The following is a 19,690-nucleotide window of genomic DNA, read 5'->3' as shown; positions in this document are numbered from 1 at the left end:
GGCGGTAAAATCAATACGAAACGTTAGCTCTCTCTTTAAATTTGGAAACGTATACGTTGTCTTTGTTAGAATTCGGCTGGCAAAAGGCGGTTTCGCTGATAGAGTTCGTCAGAGAATATTTTTGCGGGTACTCGTGCGGCGGCAATTTTATAATTATAAGTGCCACTTATGTCGGTGGGACGAGTGGGCTTGTCGTCGCTCAACTATTAAACGGCGCGTTCTAGTGGAAAATTGACCGCAATTTGTTTTTTTTTTGGCGTGTAAATACTAGTGATTTGGGCAATGCACGTATTGGACTTAGTGGAAGTGAATTAAATTGGCTTGTCGTAAACCGGCGACGACACGAAAGGTCGAGGATAAGTAGGCAATTATCCGTAAGATTTGTGTGATGAGATGTTTGACGTCGTATGCAAATTTTTTGCGATTTTTTCGTGAACGGTCAGCAACAGTTGTTTTTTTGGTCGTTTTCTTCCTTCGAAATGAGTTATCTTTGACGTTTCCGTCGAGAACAAGGGTCGCAACGTGCAAATTTTCATACGAATATGTTACTACACCGTCACTTGGACAAGCTCCAACGGTAGTCGACAAATTTAGATCCCATTCATTTGTTTCTTATTTTTAACGTAAATATATGCCTAAGGCGAGGTTGTGACTGCGCATAAACGTTATGTCGGTGGTAAATTGGAGTACGCTTTGAAAAACAAACTTTACGTATAATGTTCACGACCAGAAATCTCATCTTCGTTTCCCTAATTTTGATTGTCTCGCAATGTGAGAGTATGCGACCACTTTGGGGCCTTCAAAGCCAACAAATTCGCCCAGATCGTAGCAATACGCAGCCGTATCGTAATAAGCGGGAACCAAAGAATGGCCAAAACAGCTTGGCGAACATCAGGCAGAGGCTGAACGAGGAGAAGTTTCCGAAAAAGGACGATTTAATGGTCCTGGACGCTTCGCCAAGAGTGGAGGTCAATTACACGGGGCTTTTACGCCAACCACCCTCCTCGCATTACGGAGGAATCAACACCGAGCAAAACTACAACCGGGAGAATGACAAGATGAGGCTCCTTTACGCGTTCAGGAAGAGTCAGGAGGAAGTACCTTACAGTTTGCCCGGCACCGAGTGCGACTTTGAGAGGACCTGCACGTGGAAGTGGAAGAACGACAGCGACGGTGGTTTCTCTGTAACAAGTGCGAACCTAACCCACGATGGGCCCGAATTCGACGCCGACAATAAGTCATCAGGTAAGTACGTTCCTATGTGGTAACCTTTGGCCTTACCAAACAGTCATGCTCAGTCCTCCTCACAAGAAAACTTATGTTTTACATAATCTCATTGTATCGATTAGGTCAATCTGTAAGAGTTTAGAACCAAACACACTGTATATAGGTGTAAGCCGAACCGGAACCAAAACAAACGTTTCTGGCAATTAAACCAACGGTCAATAGTGTTTCCTTTGATTCTTATAGATTTTCTTAAGAAAACATATTTTATTTTGTATAAGCGAGATATGATGGCGTGGTGCATTGAGGCGAGCTGCTACTGATTTTAATTTGGGAAGTGACTCGTTGCGGCTCGCATTATTGTACGCTTCCGAATTGTCGGAGAGGAAGTTCAGCGTGCCAAACTGGGTCGACTGTCTGGGAACCAGGCGAAGGGTAAAGGATGTGTGGAGCGGCATGGGCCGAATCTGTACTAGTTGGTTGGGGAAGATTTTGGAATTCGAGGTGTTCTCTGAGGGGAGTAGAAATGATTTTTTCAAAGCATTCCCAATGCAATTAGGTAGTGAAAGTGAAATGGGGCGATAGGAAGATGGGTCAGTAAGGTTGGCGTTGGGTTGCGGGATCATGGCGGTTTGGGAAAGTAAGATGTTGGAGGAATTTATTGTATAGTTGGCATATGAAGGTTAGGGTGTTGGAGGGGCAGGTGGCGAAAAATCAGCTTGTTGAGTCCATCAGGACCCAGGGGACTGATATTACCTTTTTTAAGGGTATTTCCATGTTTGTATTCTCGTTAAGACATGAAATGGTCATAAGGGCTATTAAAATCGAAATAAAAACTTGAAAGTGCACTCTTCCCCTCTTGCTCACAAGCGAATTGGCGAATTTTTTTTGCTTATTCACTCAATGTGCACTTTCCTGACCTGGTCACACTCAGTTGACGTCTTTGAAGAGTGAACCCATCATGGTCCGCTCTTTTTCTATTCGTAAATGGAACCCCCTCGGTATTTTTCGGGTTAACAAAAAGTCCATGGGTACTGCACTACGTATCCACCTGCTCAAGAACCCCCTGCATGAAGCTCATTCACATTGTTTGGAAACTTTCCAGTTATACGCTCCGTCCCCCTTCAGAGAGCGAAGGATCCCGTCTAGTACCGGGCATTACAGCAGTGGAAACAACATCTATGCCAACGCTTTCAGCAGCTTCACTAATTAAATCGAATCCTTAACATTTAAAGACGCTCCCAAGGCCCCCCCTCTCCTCCGGGGCAGTCATTCTCTCTTTCAGTCTGCGCGCGAGGCTGTTAGAGCCGTCTCCGTAGCCTTGTAAGTATGTTGAAATGGATGCAGAGGTCTACACACCAGTACCCCACTCCTTATGTATGTATCCACCCGCTCCTCCACCGTTTTTAGATGACACGATCATAGGCTGATGGGCCTGTAAAAAAATGTAGCCAATGCCCTCGGATAACATTAAAAAGTTATGGCAACAATGACCTCGGATGCCCTTGGAAATGTATTTCGGCTTTGGGACCACAAAACTTCGTGCCATTGATCTGGAATGTTCTTGAATTTGTAATTTAAACGCAACGCAAAAATGGGGTCATTGACCTTGGATGACATTGAAAATGTAATTTAACACCAATGACCTGGTATGCCCTTTGAACTTTACCGCGACCTACTTTCCAAGGTCACCACCCATTGGGCACGCGGATTTCACCTTGACCTAATTTCCAAGGTCACTACCTACGTGGCACGCGACTTTCTCCTTGACTTAATTTCCAAGGTCACCGGTTCGTGACCCTGACAAACTTTCCAAGGTCACCACCCATGTGTCACCTTCATCTAATATCTAAGGGTTATCGCCGGCCTGGCACGCGACTTTCACCTTAACTTAATTTGCAAGGGCGCTACCTACGTGGCAGGGGACTGTCTCCTTGACTTAATTTCCAAGGTCACCGGTTCGTGACCCTGGCATAATTTTTAAGGCGACCTTGAAGGTCCAGATTCGGCCCTGTACACCTACTCCTTCGCCATGTCATATTCAGCATGACTTTGCTTAGGTAGGTACACAACTCTTACCTTTCTCCAGCCTTCGGGGATATATCTGAAAACCAGGAAGGCTCTAAAGAGGTGCAACAAATGTAAGATCAGCGGCTCCGGGTCATTCTGCATAAGAGACGGGAATGTCCCGTTCGGTCCTGCACTCTTAAATGGGCCGTACATGTTGACCACCTTTCTCGGTAACCACCCGGGGAGCTATACTTTCCAGTAGATCGGTCTTACACCGACCCGGGTAGTTTCTTCTGGTAGGTACGTATTTCCTGGAAGATGTGTTCCAGGAGGCATGTGAGAGCCCCACCTGTTGTAGACGTATGGGAGCCTCAGTGTTCTCACTTTTCACCTTAGGTCTTTCAAAGGGATCTTACGAAGTTTTTCAACAAAAAAATAACTCAACTATCTACGCAGGTGGCTCGTGTGACCTCGCTCGGCTACGGCAGGTACCCCTTCACTGTTTTTGTCAGAGTTTTTGTCATTTAATAACTGTAACGAGTAGACGTATTTAACAAACTCTCCTCGCCTTCATTGTAATTACAATGATCCGCGTCATTTAACTCATCCCGAATATGCATACGTAAAGCAGTATAACCAGAGCCGTAACCAAGTGGGGGGGGGGGGCGAATCAGGGCGCCGCCTTGGCAGGAGAATGGCGATGAAATCCTAAACAAGGATAAATTGTGCAATACTCTTGTGCAGATAAAGCGCACTTTTTTTCAAAACATTCATTTTGTCTTTGTCAGTGCCCTCCTTCCACAATCTACTCTTGAGGTATAAGGAATTATAACCGATCACGTCTTTTTCTTGATTAACTGCTATTAACCGTCCGCAGAGGTATTGTATGAATCATCAACGTATGGCGGACCTTTCATTTCTGGCCTGAAAAGCTGAAAAAAAGAAGACCGAATCTCTGGATCCAGAAATATTTCTTCACAAATTTCATAATTCACCAAATCGCAAATTGTCTCTGTTTTAAATTTTTAATGTTACCAATCTTTAAAACCTTGTTCTTCATATAGTTGCATTTTTGTGTTTTATTGTACATAAATAAACATTTTTTATTATACCTGAATCACAATCTCCGTTTTAAACACTCAAATGCGTGCGAAAAAGGGCCTTTAAAACACACGTGCTTTAAAGTTGCTAAGTAACGATACTTCAAGTATGACTTTTGAAACTGTCATCTGGATGAAATAAAAAATCCTCTTAGGTCGCTTTCTGGAAATGCAGAACATATCTTTGGCTTTTGTACCTATGCTTTGGTTGAAGCTTTCACAAACGCGCGTAATTTAGGGTATGCTTCCAAATCTGTTCCACTTTTTAATCGCAGCACTGCTTTAAAGTTTTGAATGAATGCACCAAAATATAGAAGATTTAAATACCTTTGACATTTCCTTCATATATTCCAGCATTATGGATGCATTTAAGACTTTATTCGTAAGTAACTTCCTATTTCATCCATGGAAACAACTTTTCATATTCTTTATAATAGGCTTTACTGGATTTGGATTTTACACCTACCAACGTGTGTTTAGATTTTACAACAATCGATTTAATGGGCGGTGTATTATCTTTTTCAACGGAAATCGTTTAATTCTCAAAGACGATGATTTTTATAAGCAAACGTCAAGTGACATTTCCATGGCAATCGTGAAATTACGAACACCCAGCCCACTTAATTAGACATGTATTCGAGTATAACGTCAATATGATTTCATTGTATTTCCTATTTTTAAATTATACTGCAGGTATAATAAAAAATGCTATAAGATACACGTGTATAATTGGTCTTTAAAGCACTTGCAACGTTAAAGGCACTCCGCTTTGCGTCGTGCCCTTAAACTCGTTGCGCGTGCTTTAAAGACTTGATTATACACTTGTATCTTAATATACTATTATTTAACAAATTTAAACCGTTTAAAAGAACCAAAATTGATGGAAAAGCTACTGCTGCATTGTCTTTTATTGTTGGCTGATAATTTGTTAAAAGCAATGAAATAATCAATGACCTTGAACTTAAATCTTTGGAAAAAAATGGCACCCTTTCCCTCTAGTTAGTGCCCCGTAAACGCGACTATTAATTTATTTACATCTTAATTAAAATTGCACTTCTAACCGCGCTTATTAATAATTCATATTGCTAATTCCCATTTCTACATTTACTTGATAAATAGAAACCCATTTTGGTGAAACGCCCCACCAATACAATTGAACCTTTTGTATCGCCAGGTAAAAACTTGCTTACTCGTTGAAAGTGAATCTCGAAAGATGGTTGACGAGTTTGAATCCAGAACAACCAGTGCAATTTTTGACGAAAATTATAAGTTGTAACAAAAGCACGAATTAATTGTCTTTAATCTTTTTATCGGTTGCCGTTTAATGTGTATTAATAACACCTCCATACACAAGAGCTTTGATTGACGAGCTTGTTTTTAACGGAAGTAGCCACTTCAAGCGCTAAAAAACGTTTTGCACCTTGGACCTTAGTGCTTATTCGTTGTTGCTTTAAGAGGTAACGATTCGCACCCTTCACGGTTGAAAGTATATCCGCCGTCCATTAGTTTTCACTATACGAGGAAGTTCTTTTGCGGGGTAAATACGCCTCTTGTTATTGGTTTTGTTCGAAATGGCAGCTCTCTAAGTTGCTAAAAAACTCACAGTCCCCCCTTCCACTTCCAACCAGTCGCGCAGGTGTGCGCTGTACAGTCACGTGGCGAAAAAATGAGTGAGAGAAATCCCGTATGACCTAACGTCCCTTAAAGGCCATTAAGCCCTTATAAATTAAATCAATTTCGGGTGGAGAACGTCAAAAGGCTTCGTCTCAATTCAATAGCTAATTCTAAAACTAAAGGGGGCGGCATTGTTGCAAGTCTAAGCAGGCCAAACCACGTGAGCATTCAAGAAATGCACTTATTTAACGTTCGATCGTGTGGCCAGCAACGAATAAACTAATCAGGTCTGGCTGGATTCCAATACCCGAATATTCCCTCTGGACGATATATCTCACAGTCAGTTGGAAGAGTGCGAGTTTCAGTGCGATATAAATGTGTTTTCCCGTCGGTGTTTGTTTTACATTATGAAACCGACGAAATTTCAGTTTCCTACGCATGATCTTGAGGTTACATACATTGCTGCGCCTTGTCCTTTTTTGGGTTACTATGAAAGAAGAACGATCTTTTAGTTAAAGATGTCTTGGAAAGGTGCAGGGGACTTAAAGGTCGAATAAAAGCTTCTTGTCTGAACGAAAGGTTGTAGTGCCTAAAAGGTTTTACCGTTAAGGTGCTTCAACACGGCGACTGACTTGATACTTTTGGGCATACTTACAAGGAACTCAATTAAAATCAACCCCACAGTTACATCTGGGGTTACGTCATTTGAGATTTTCTTTGGGCAGTTGGCAGTTTCACTGGATAAGAAAAGTCTTTGGGAAGAAATAAAATGTATGAGTACTTTTTGTGTGTCCAGTGGGCTCGTCGCTTCAGATTATCTGTCTTTGCCTGTCGGAATTTCCTGACCTTGCACGGACCCATTTGAGATCCCCTTTGAGCAGCTAAATAATCTGGGGTTGAACTCACTCTTTTAGGGTTTTAGGCCTCTCTTGCCTCTCATAGCTAACAAAACCGCAGTCTTCTCTTTAGGGTCCTTTGGAGGTAATTAAACTCCTTCAAAGCACTCTAAAAGCTTTTGGCAGACCGCAATGGACTTTTGGGGACCTTTGAAGGTTAGAAGAAACTGCTGGAGACGCTAAAAGGCCCTTAAACATACGTTTGAGTCGCTTAAAGATTGATAATATTTATAGTCCAGTCAAATTAGACAAAATAAGGGCCAAATCCGGAAATTTGAAAAAACAAGCTTAAAATTGGCGGACATGTTCAGGATAGTGTCAGAACCAATTTCCGAAAAGTCCCAAAAGATCTCGGTTGGGGAACGGACGCCATCTTGAAAAAACTACCCCTAAACTCGATTTCTCGAGTTTTGAGCAAAACTAATGAACCAATGGTCTGATTCTCGTTGCTAAGGTGTCAAAATGTTTGTTTTAAAGTGTATTTGGAGTAAAAACATAATTCGGCACATAAAGAAGCCCTTGGAAATTCGAAGTTTTTTATGAAAATCACCCCCAACCTGGATTTTTCACGTTTTCGGCATTTGTTGTTTTGTTTGCGCAATCCTAGGATTGGTTGGGCGAAGTCCTCCACCTTTTCCTATCCTGCGCTAACCTTTTCAGTTCTACATAACTACCCTTGCCTACGTCCCTAACTATGTGGTCTATGTGTTTAAGTCTCTGTGGTCCTTGCTTGTCCTCTCTGGTCCGGTCTTGCCCTCTGCCCTACCTTCTATAGCTAGTAGTGCTATTCCTCCGTGTCTTAGCACGTTCGCTATCATTGTATCTCGTCTTCTCTGTACGGTTTTCAACATTTCCCTATTTCCTGTACTAGCTCCAAGACTGCTTCGTTTGTTATCCTATCCATCCAGCTAATCCTCATTCTATCCTACTTTTGCCTCCTTATCGTCCAGGTTTCGCACCTGTATGACCTACACTCCATTTGTACGTTTTTAGCAATCTTTTCCTAATTCCTATATTTATCTCGGATCTTAGCAGGTCCCCCTTTTATTCCAATGCTTTTTTAGCCTGTGCTATCCTGGATTTTATATCTTCCTTGCAACGATTATCTTGTGTAACCTTACTACCTAAATAGCAAAAGGAACGGTTATCTTAGAAAGTGTTCATTTATGTAATACGGAAACTGGTTTCCTCGTCGGCAGCTAAAGGGGCGCTAGAAGTTAAATCACCTTCTGTTTCCAATTCCTAAAAGAAATAAATAAATCTGGAAGCTACGGTTTCTTAGTAACGAAACACCCAAATTTATATCACGTTTCGATACCGTGCGTTCAGGTGTAACGGTTACTTTTGTAAGAGTAGATCGGTGTCTGATTTTTACTCATAGTATAGATTTTCTTCATTGTGTTGTCGTTCGGTCTCAGAATGTTTCCAGTTTAAAACCTGTGTATAGATTGATTATTTTCACGCCGTTTTTTTTAGTTATATGCGAATAGTTGAAAGGATTCCGCCTATTTACATTAATTGTAAAATGCATTTAAATATTTACGTGCAACTTAACCTGACTGCAAATAATAACGAAAAATATAATGAATAAAATAGTATTCATTTAGTTAGTACTCTCAATCTTGTTCTGAACTTAACAGAAATTTTGGCATTCAGATAGAGAAGGTCAAGAAGAACGATTAGAAACATCAATACTAATTATCCGAAGCTTTATTTAACAACAATAGCCGGAAAAGAGAGAAATCCATGATGGGGGTGGTTTTTTTTTAAAAAGGTCACATTTGCAAGCGCATCGTATTATACGAAATAATTATTTCACTAAAAAAAAACGTCAAAACAACCATTTTGACACCTTGACGACGAAATTTGGACCATCCGTTCATTTGTTATGCTCAAAAATCGGAAAATCAAATTTAGTGGTAGTTTTTTCAAGATGGCGTCCGTTCCCCAACCGGGATCTTTTGGGACTTTTCAGGATTTAGTTCTAGCACCATCCGCAGCAAGTATGCCAATTTTCAGCTTGTTTTTTCAAATTTCTGGGTCAATGTCTACTTTTACTGGACTAGTTTCCAAAATGTTTGTGAATTTGAATTTTGTTCAACATATGAAAATTTACACACATACCGCTTCATAGCGAACGGGAACAGAAATATGTCTAGTGATCACAAGCGATAACAAGAAAAGTATTGGGGAAAGCGAGAGCGGGCGTAAAAGTTGGGTCAGCTAGCCGAAAAAGCCGAAATGCGGGTTTTCTATTGGTTGATAGGGCCCGCCGGTATAGGTCATTGGGTTCAGAAAGGAACTCCCGATTTTGTTTTTCTAGCAGGCGAGATTCAAAGAGCGGAATAGGTGAGAATCATGAAACAACTCGAAATAGTTATTTATGCATCAGGCCTGGGCACATATCCATGTGTCCTCCTTCTCGGGGCAACTAGATGTTAAGAGCCCTTAATTTTTACATCTGAAACACCTCCTAACGTGGATGTGTTCCTCTACTCTTATTTTAACGAGATCTAGAATCTAAATTAACATACCCGCTTTTTTAAATATGGGATTCGTCTCTATTGCCCAGTTTTGATCCTGTCCTTTTTGGCCACGTGGCTCAAGGGCTCTCTATTAGCATATAGGTGGTGTACCCGGCGCCCATTCCTGTCAGTATAATGTGCGGATGTAATGGTCCCAACTCTCTGGTGGAATATTGCTCCGGGTGTTTGTTAAACGCTTTAATGCTTCGTTGGGTTTCTTCGCCCTCGTGGTGAAGATATCTTTCCGGACTGTCGGTTTTGGGGTCCTGTTGACCACTAATTTGGTGGTCTCAACAAAGCTAAACCCCACTTTCGGCGTAGGTTCAGGCGTCTTTGAAGATTAGATCTAGGCGGTCCCTGCAAGCTGTACATTCAGAGTGTGCACAACGACTAGCCACTGGTTCCCTTAGTACATGGCCTTGAGAACGTGTTAATAATTTACCTGGTTCGCCTCGTACGCCATTGTAGTACTTTCATTATGATCTTGTTGATATTATTAACTTTCTCTCTAATAGTAGCTTGATCTTGTCGAGTAAAGCTGAGCTTAGAGTTCAGCTCTTTGGGGGAGGCTCTCGCAATTCGATCTAGACATTACTGACTTGTACCAGCAGCTGTTTACGACTCTTGAACATGGCCTCCATCGTGTGCAGAGGCTCCTGGTCCTCGGTTTCCGATTTCATTTGGGTAAGTTGTTCTTTTGCAAATATATTTTTTCAATTTCCGGGGTAGTTTAGGCGCATCGCCTCAATTCCGATGCCTTCAACGCGGCCGTATCGGTGTGGCACTGTGGCACGTACGCACCACACAAATCGTTGTTTCTTTTTGATAACCTACACTTCCCCAAGAAAGAGCGCTTGATGGGAATCTCGGGATCTCTTTGTTCCGAAGGATCACGGGGTACTCTCCTCCGAGAGCAACTAAAGTCTTTGTCTTGAATAACGTCTCCTTCCCTGAACATCTAGGTCTTGGGATTCACGGTCCATTTCACATAATATTCCTTATATCAACGCCAAACCGTACGAGTTCATTACGTCAACGTACTGCTATCCCAAATTATCAATCTTAATATTGTAAACTTGTGTAAGAGCCCGGGTCTACTAGCCTCTCAAAGCTGATTACTTCTCTGAGTTATCGAAGAAAGAAATCTCTTCTCTTTTTGTACGCGTCCGATCCTTTGTAATTTCATAAATTTAATCTTCTCTTTGTTAGTGCTTTTTCAATTGTGGTAACAAGCTGGTCGGGATTCCAGGTGCTTTGTAACTATGGAGAGTTTAGAAAAAGAATAAAAAGCAAGCTGTCCGATGCTCTTAACGCTAGCGGATTTCAACCCACATGCTTTTTAAACTTGGAACAGACGTAGGTAAAAAACTACGCATTTGCCTTTGGTCTGTCTTTGATACTTAACGAGGTATCTTTTTCGCGCTCATTAGACCAACGTTCCCATTTGAGTATCGAGCGGCCAATTATTGGAGCTTATTATTTTTCCATGTCACAGAATTCTATTGCAAAAAAGATAAAAATGCGGCATTACGACGCGCATTTAAAACTTGCTTTCCGTAACAAACATATTATTGGATACGTCAATTGGATGCTTCGCGTTTGCTCATATGGAATGGAGTGCGAAGTGCGCGTTCAATCGAAGGCGTGAAACCATAGCGGATTCCTGTTTGTTCCCGTTTCCAGGGTAACACTCGAACTTTCGCGAACAATGTTGACAGTAATAAATCCGGTGCATACTTGATGAAGTTTTGCCTGTGTGGTATATTTATTCTGACGCAACCAATTCGTACGGCACGTGTTTGACACTGGATACGTTTAATTACTGTAATATTTGCATTTCGCTAAACTGCAATGAGAGATTCGTAGAAATGTTCGCAAAGGCAATTTTTAATTAAAATTGCATATTAATTTTACTTTACAAAGGGGCTAGGTTACATTGTTTACCAGACACAAAGAGAAACTACAAAACGACAAAATTGAATGCGACAGAAGTAAATTGGAATTGAAAAATTTTGAAATAGAAAATTATCTCGAGTCGTAATTAGAGAATCATTTTTTCTTTTTCAACGAGAGCGAAAAGAACGAGGGGATAAACGCGAATTCATCATCTAATTTAACCCGTGGGTAGAATAATCCCCCTAAAGTGTGTTTTGAATTCCAACAAAGCGCATATATTCGTTTAAGATAAAGTGCAAAGGTTATGAATTGCGCATTTTAACAAGGTTATAATAAATGACACTACGCCAACGCTATGTTCTCGAAGGGTCTGTGAGTTTTCGCTTAATTGACCAATAACGATTTTAAATTGAGCCGTCTACCTACGAGTTTGTACTGTTTCTTTGCAGACGATTACATTTCTTATGTTACAGCGGTACAATTATCCCACACACGATGTTCAACACTATAACATGAAGGTTATTATGAGAAAAATAACAATTGTTTGTGAAGTGGCAACAAACATACAGGGGTGACAACTAGGGGAAAATATTGTTGCTTAGCTTTAAAACAAGTCTTTAACACCTTTTTTGCGTCTCCAAAGGTTTTCAAGGGGTTAAAGGCCTCGTAGAGGCTTTAAATAAAACCTTTAAGAAAGTTTAAGAACAAAAGACATTTTGGGGAATATTGGGCTTTGTCTACTGCCTTTTCGTGATTTTTGGAGCATCTAATAGGACTTTAACAACGTTTGAGGGCACTCAACGGTTTTAAAACCCTTTAGCAAGCTTGAATAGCAATTCATATCCGAATCTTGAAGAGTCTTTTCGGCTTGTAACAAGTTGTAGAGGGTTCCAAGGGCTCTTAAGTGTCATTTAGAGTTTCCAGCATTCCAAAGAATTTATTACACAAATTTTGATTAAAACCTGAAATAAGCATTGTGCGCAAATAGAAAAATGTGGCATGAAAACTCTATCTGGGTCGCACTTGGGGTTCGAATAAACACACAATTTATTGATTGGAAATGACAAAAATTTATTCTGACAGATGAAAGAATGAAGGAAGTTGAAAAGTCTATTAGTCTGTTTTCGTTCTACGAGTTTTTATGGTATCTGCTACCTTTTAGTGACTTTTGCGGCATCTTCAAGGGTAATTCATATCTGAGAATTGAAGATCCATCCATGAATCTTCAAAGGTTTTTGGGAATCTTCACAGAGCCCCTCACAGAAGTTTTAAGGACCTTTAATTCGATTCTTTCAGTTTTTGAAAGCCCTTTCTTTATGAAAAATCCTTACCAGGCCTTAAGAGTGTCTATGAAACTCAAAAATTTTAAAGTCGCCCATCAAGAGGTTTAAAGACCCTTACGGATGGTTTGGGGGTCCTAGCGCCCTTTAACAGAGTACGTTAGGATTTTTACTAATTTACGGTATCAAAAAATACAGGAGCTTTCAAATCTGTTTACATGCTTTTACGGAACGTGTAGTATTTAAATTTCTTCAAACTTTTTAGGTTGTTTTCCAAAGATTTTAAGAGCATTAAGTTGCAAGAGCCTCTGGGTCCCGTTACTTGCTTTAGCGGCCTTAAGTGCATTTAAGGGCCTGTAAAAGTGATTAAGTGCTTTTAAGCTTCTAAGAGCTTTCATGATCCTGCAAGGGCTTAGCTTTCAAAAACCTTAAAGACCATTTGTGCGTTTTCAAGGGGCCAAAGGTCTCGTAGAGGCTTTCAATAAAACCTTCATAAAAAGGCAGTGTATAACCTTCCCTTTTTACCAAAAATAGACTACACCAAAATTTCACGGGAAAACACTTTTTCTAATTAATTTTGGTGCGTAGAATCCAAAACAATTCGTACTTTTTCGACTAGACCTCTCAATAAAAGGTTATGGACAAAAAACAAATTTCGAAAAAAAATCAAAAGGCTGTAACTTTTGAACTAGCAGCCCAATGTTGGAACTGTTTGACATTATGGATTCTACAGGCCACATTCTATAAGAAAATTGTTGTTCCGGGTCGATCTGAGACAATTTCTTTTTCGGGCCTCAAGAAAAGGCAGTGTATAACCTTCCTTTTTTACCAAAAATCGACTACACCAAAATTTCTCGGGAAAACACTTTTTCTAATTAATTTCGGTGCGTAGAATCCAAAACAATTCGTACTTTTTCGACTAGACCTCTCAATGAAAAGTTATGGACAAATACAAATTTCGAAAAAAAATTCAAAAGGCTGTAACTTTTGAACTAGTAGCCCAATGTTGGAACTGTTTGACATTATGGATTCTACAGGCCACATTCTATAAGAAAATTTTTGTTCCGGTCGATCTGAGACAATTTTTTTTTCGGGCCTCAAAGAAAGGCAGTGTATAACCTTCCTTTTTTTACCAAAAATCGACTACACCAAAATTTCTCGGGAAAACACTTTTTCTAATTAATTTTGGTGCGTAGAATCCAAAACAATTCGTACTTTCTCGACTAGACCTCTCAATAAAAAGTTATGGACAAAAAACTAATTTCGAAAAAAATTCAAAAGGCTGTAACTTTTGAACTAGTAGCCCAATGATGGAACTGTTTGACATTATGGATTCTACAGGCCACATTCTATAAGAAAATTTTTGTTCCGGTCGATCTGAGACAATTTTTTTTTCGGGCCTCAAAGAAAGGCAGTGTATAACCTTCCTTTTTTACCAAAAATCGACTACACCAAAATTTCTCGGGAAAACACTTTTTCTAATTAATTTTGGTGCGTAGAATCCAAAACAATTCGTACTTTCTCGACTAGACCTCTCAATAAAAAGTTATGGACAAAAAACTAATTTCGAAAAAAATTCAAAAGGCTGTAACTTTTGAACTAGTAGCCCAATGTTGGAACTGTTTGACATTATGGATTCTACAGGCCACATTCTATAAGAAAATTTTTGTTCCGGGTCGATCTGAGACAATTTCTTTTTCGGGCCTCAAAAAAAGGCAGTGTATAACCTTCCTTTTTTACCAAAAATCGACTACACCAAAATTTCTCGGGAAAACACTTTTTCTAATTAATTTCGGTGCGTAGAATCCAAAACAATTCGTACTTTTTCGACTAGACCTCTCAATGAAAAGTTATGAACAAAAAACAAATTTCGAAAAAAATTCAAAAGGCTGTAACTTTTGTACTAGTAGCCCACTCTTGGAACTGTTTGAAATTATGGATTCTATAGGCCACATTCTATTAGAAAATTTTTGTTCCGGGTCGATCTGAGATAATTTCCTTTCCGGGCCTCAAAAAAAGGCAGTGTATAACCTTCCTTTTTTACCAAAAATCGACTACACCAAAATTTCTCGGGAAAACACTTTTTCTTATTAATTTTAGTGCGTAGAATCCAAAACAATTCGTACTTTTTCGACTAGACCTCTCAATAAAAAGTTATGGACAAAAAACAAATTTCGAAAAAAAATTCAAAAGGCTGTAACTTTTGCTCTAGTTGCCCAATCTTGGAACTGTTTGAAATTATGGATTCTACAGGCCACATTCTATAAGAAAATTTTTTTCCGGGTAGATCTGAGAAAATTTTTTCTTCGGGCTTCAAAAAAAGGCAGTGTATAACCTTCCTTTTTTACCAAAAATCGACTAAACTTCCTTAGTGATCTTTGGAGCATCTAATAGAACTTTAAGAACTTTTGAGTGCCATAAACGGTTTTTACGGCCGTAAACAGCAAGCTTCAATAGCAATTCAAATCCGAATCTTGAAGAGGCTTCTCGGCCTATAACAAACTGTAAAGGGTTTCAAGGGCCCTTAAGTATCATTAACAGTTGCCAGCATTCCAAAGAATTTATTACACAAATTTTGATTAAAGCCTGAAATATATCTTGGGCGCAAATAGAAAAATGTGACATGAAAACTCTATCTGAGTCGCACTTTGGGTTCGAATAAACACACAATTAATTGATTGGAAATAACAAAAGAGTATTGTGACACATGAAAGTATTAATGTAGGAAATGAAGGCTTATAAAGCCTGTTTGGAGAACTTTTTGGTGGCTTTTCGGGAGGTAGATCAATTTTTAACTTGTAATATAAAGAAAATCTAACGAAAAACAGATTTGCACTTAAAACGTGACACTACTTTACATACAAGGCGACACAACGTTATTTATTGATGATTGATGATGTGGTTTAGATAACAATATTAAGGGAAGGGTCAGGGGGTTTAAACTAGTGTAAAAGACTGTCAGAGTGTCAAGCGATTTCTAGAGTCTTCAAAAATGTTTATAATAACTAAGATTTTGCAAGATTTTCCAAGATCATGCGTGTTTCTTAAAGGCTGTTTTAGAGTTTTTTGAAAATTGTCTTGCAGTCTTATAAATGCGTAAAGGTGGCCCTAAGAGTCTTGTCGGCGCTTCCATTTTTTTAAATCTTATTGCAAGTGGCTAAAGAAACGCAAAAGGTATCAAAAGTTGATCTTAAGGTTCTTGAGAGCCATTGTACTTAAAGCTTTTGATAGTCATATCCGAATCTGGATGAGCCTTTGAGGACCTTTACAAGCTTTAAATGACAACGGTTCTGAAAGCCTATAGGGGTGCATAAAAGTTTACCAAAGGCTGGGTGAGAGCATTCAAACGGCAGAAACTGACATCTTGGGGTTCGCTAATCTTCCGAGTGCTGTTGCAATCTTTGCACTCCCGACGTAGGACTCACGGTTTGCCGCAGCTATAGCATCGCAACACTGTACTCGCCTTGGTAGCTAGCAGCGTTTTTAGTTTTGACACCTGTTTCTTCTTTCGACAGTCTATGACATCGTGGCTTCGGAAATTGCAGAACGAACATAGTTGCTTCTTCTTATAGTTAGCCGATTCTGGTTCCGAATTGAAAGTTTTTGAAAACCATAAAACCTTGTAGAAGGCTGTTGCGAGACACTTTGAGGCTGTGGAAAATTTTGAAGGTTTTTGGAAAACTCGAGGATCCTTGTGTATTATTTAAAACTCGTAAAAGTTACTGGAAGACCTGAGCAGTTTCCAATAATCTTAGAGGAGGGATCTGCCACTCTGCTCTTACAGACCACTAAAACGATCTAGATGGCGCTGAGGACCCTTTAATGTTAATGGTCTCTTAAAGACTCTTAAAGAACTTCAAAGGCTATTAAATACTCTACAGGTATTCAGGCCGTCAAAAGCATATAGAAGGCTTTTGGCGTATCTTGATACCGAATTGGAGACTTACTTAGGCTCTTAAAGATTTTCATGGATTCTCAAAGATTCTGGAAGGTTCTCAAGGTTCTCAAAGATTCTCAAAGGTTCTCAAAGATTCTCAAGGTTCTCAAAGATATTCAAATCAAAAAGGCAATCAAAGATTCTCAAAGATTTTTATTCATTTCATTTTATTATTCGTGATCTATACAATAGTATTTTCACACATCATCAGGTACAATTACATAAGATTTAAAAAAAGTACAAAGATTATCCAAAATTTTCAAAGATTGTTAAAGATTCACAAAGATTCTTACAGATTCTTAAATATTCTCAAAGATTCGCAAAGATTCTCAAAGATTCTCTAAGATTCTCAAAGATTCTCCACGGTTTTAGAAAGATCAGATTACTATTGAGACTACAATCAGCAAAAGTGTCAAGACAACATGTACTGAAAATGATACATGATACATACATGCATATAACAGAATACATACATACTGCGTCTGTAACAGCTCTAAATTTGGAATTATTTTTTCAGCCTATAGAGATAGTTAAAGTTGTGTTCGTACATTTTAGGCATTACACTTCATAGAAAGTTTACAGGATTTCAAAACTCTATACGATCTGAATCTAAATTTCTAAGAAATGCGCATCAACTTTCTGAAAAAATTAGAGGACCAAACTTTCCAATAAATTCTACAACTGGTGGAATTGTCCGAAAGTAATTGGTGGAATGAGCGATCCTTTTTATTTAAATTCTGTGAAGTACTGTCTTAGACTCCAGCCAGTCGGAGATATAGGAGGTAACCTTATCTTAGTAGGGTTTTTGTTGTTAAGATCTCTGACCTATACATTACTCAGCTCTGAGGTAACTGCATTATAGCAATAGAATTCTCAATAATTGCCTGTTTGGTGGTAGAATTAATTATTATTAGACGTCATATGGAAAAAGGCGTCAATTAATTAATGAAAAAATGGGAAGGAGTTAGTCTGGTAAGTTTTTGAAGGCATTCGGTCTAAGACTGCCAATAGGAAACCACCGCAAAAATGTCGTTCTTATTTTTTCGGGCATTGATTTGCGTCTTCCCGAGAATCACACAAAGCGATCGTCTTGCTTGGTTGCGAATGTACAGCTGGCCATTGGTCTTCTTAGCGCCATACGCTCCCTTTAGTTCGGCAATAGCATAGACCCACGTCTCCGTCGTACCTTTAATCCCCTGCCACCATGTAGCGGCGGGATCCTCTGGGGTATGGTGCCTTTAACTATCCACAGCAAACTTTTAATGTACCCTGCAGTTTTCTAGAGTGTGTAGCACCTGAGAACCGTTAAGGGCACTAAATAACTTTCAACCTTTTCAAGGAGAGTGAAAAAAACGCTTTGAGAACATTTAATTTTTAGAATAAAGCATTTAAAAAATCTTTAGTAGACTTTGAGGGTGATTAAAAAAACTCAGCAAACAGTTTTCAATAGCGTTCTGTTCTCCAACGCCTTCACGAAGCTTTTAATGTTTAAAAGCCCTTAAGAATCTTTAAAAGCTAATTCTTCAAACGATTTTTTATGAATTTTGGCAATCTTCACAAGAACAAGAGCTTTTAGGGGCATATGAAACTTTTGAGAATTAGACCCAAAAGCAACTTTAATTTGATATTAAAGCACTTTCTTCGAAATAGTATACATAGTGTAACAAATAAGCATGTGCAACAATTTCCTCGAATTTCTATGTCGTTGTGATGAATCTTGTATGAAAACCATAAAAAATCTTCCCAGGCTTCTTTTGAATTGATTACAACGCAGCATTTATATTGATGCAACCAATTCATATGGCCGTTCTATGACACTGGAAAATTTGTTTCTCGAAATGTGCGCATTCTGTGCGGGCGGGATAAGCAAGACGCTAACTTGATGAATCCTGACAAATAAAGGGACGAGGAGATACAATTTTTTAACCCCAATACATCATCTAATTTAAGTGGTTCCCCATATTTCGACGGAGCGCATATATTCGTTTAAGATAAAGTGCAAAGGTTATAACGTGCGCTCGCTCATTAGCTGTAGAGGCGTGCGAATTTTTGCTTGTTGCTCAATAACGATTTTACCCTGAACCGTCCACCTACGCGCGAAGTGACCGGTAACTAATTCTTTTATCTTTCAGGACAATTTTTACTTCTCCGTCTGAAACCAACGACACGTGAATTACACGTAACCAGTCCATTATTTAGCCCGAGCGCGGACACCTGCAAGCTTCAGGTGTGGATTTATCAGGACGGCATGGTTAATGGGATAATACGGATCGTGGCGGAGACCGAAAATCGCACGCAGTGGCTTGTTAGTCAAATACACGGGGATAGCAGCAGAAGGTAAGGTCATTCTTAATTACGGTTAACCCATCGCCTCATTCAGGTGGAGTAAGTACACCAAGGCGGTTGGAAAGATTTCTCAAGAGTTTCATATCATACTTGAGATCGTTCCGGTTCAGCGATCTGCTAAGGGCGCGCTCGTCGCTTTTGACAATATTAAATTGATCGATTGCTTCGCGGAGAGCGACTCGATTAGTGGGTGCACGCCATTTCAATATCGTTGTAGTCAGACGAATGTATGCATCAACAATACGCGAATATGTGATATAACCCAAGATTGCGAGCTTGGAGATGACGAAACGCAAAACTGCGGTAGGTAGACGAACGCATTTGGCCGCGATTTAACATCTGTTTTTAGAAAAAGTTCCGTACGGTGCCAGATGTAACTTCGAGCAAGACTGGTGTGGGTGGCAAAACGTCGAGGGCAAAGTCTTACAGTGGGCGAGACACAACGGATCCACACCTACGAATAGAACGGGTCCAAGCTACGACCACACGTACCAAAATGCAACTGGCAAATACATGTACGTTAACATGGCGGCGATGGGCAAGGAAGTCGTCTTTGCGAGCATCGCGACGCTTCGCAGTATTGTGTTCAATCCACCACCAACGGTTCATGGCAACTCCTCCTCGCGTTACTACAACTCGTGCACGGTACTTGGCCACGTAACCCTTCCTCCATTACACCTCGCCTTTCAGATACGCTTCTTCTTGCACCAGTACGGAAGCCACAAGAGTGGTCTAATGCTCCAAGTAACCGAGCTAAGGCCGAAGGAGAACGTCTCGTCGGAAATATTGTGGAGCTACAACGATTACGGCGACATGTGGGTGCGGAAAACCGTCATTCTTCCGAACATCACTTACAAGTAGC

The 19,690-nt window shown here is 39.8% G+C and overlaps 1 protein-coding gene across 1 annotated transcript in view; it reads left to right on the top strand.

The window, feature by feature from the left end:
* The window catches only part of LOC116182289 (ALK tyrosine kinase receptor), a 36,074-nt gene continuing 16,384 nt past the window's right edge, over positions 1-19,690 (top strand). Inside the window, exons 1-5 of the mRNA XM_031502812.1 lie at positions 1-1,245; positions 18,615-18,819; positions 18,863-19,131; positions 19,178-19,473; positions 19,519-19,685. Of these exons, the coding sequence (XP_031358672.1) occupies positions 717-1,245; positions 18,615-18,819; positions 18,863-19,131; positions 19,178-19,473; positions 19,519-19,685 (1,466 nt within the window). The 5' untranslated portion in view covers positions 1-716. The remainder of the gene's footprint in view (positions 1,246-18,614; positions 18,820-18,862; positions 19,132-19,177; positions 19,474-19,518; positions 19,686-19,690) is intronic.

The sequence above is a fragment of the Photinus pyralis genome, unplaced genomic scaffold (genome assembly GCF_008802855.1).
Source record: "Photinus pyralis isolate 1611_PpyrPB1 unplaced genomic scaffold, Ppyr1.3 Ppyr1.4_unclustered_Scaffold450, whole genome shotgun sequence".
Lineage (NCBI taxonomy): Eukaryota > Metazoa > Arthropoda > Insecta > Coleoptera > Lampyridae > Photinus > Photinus pyralis.
The sequence above is the reverse complement of the archived record's forward strand: the minus strand, read 5'-3'. Positions and strand labels throughout refer to the sequence as shown.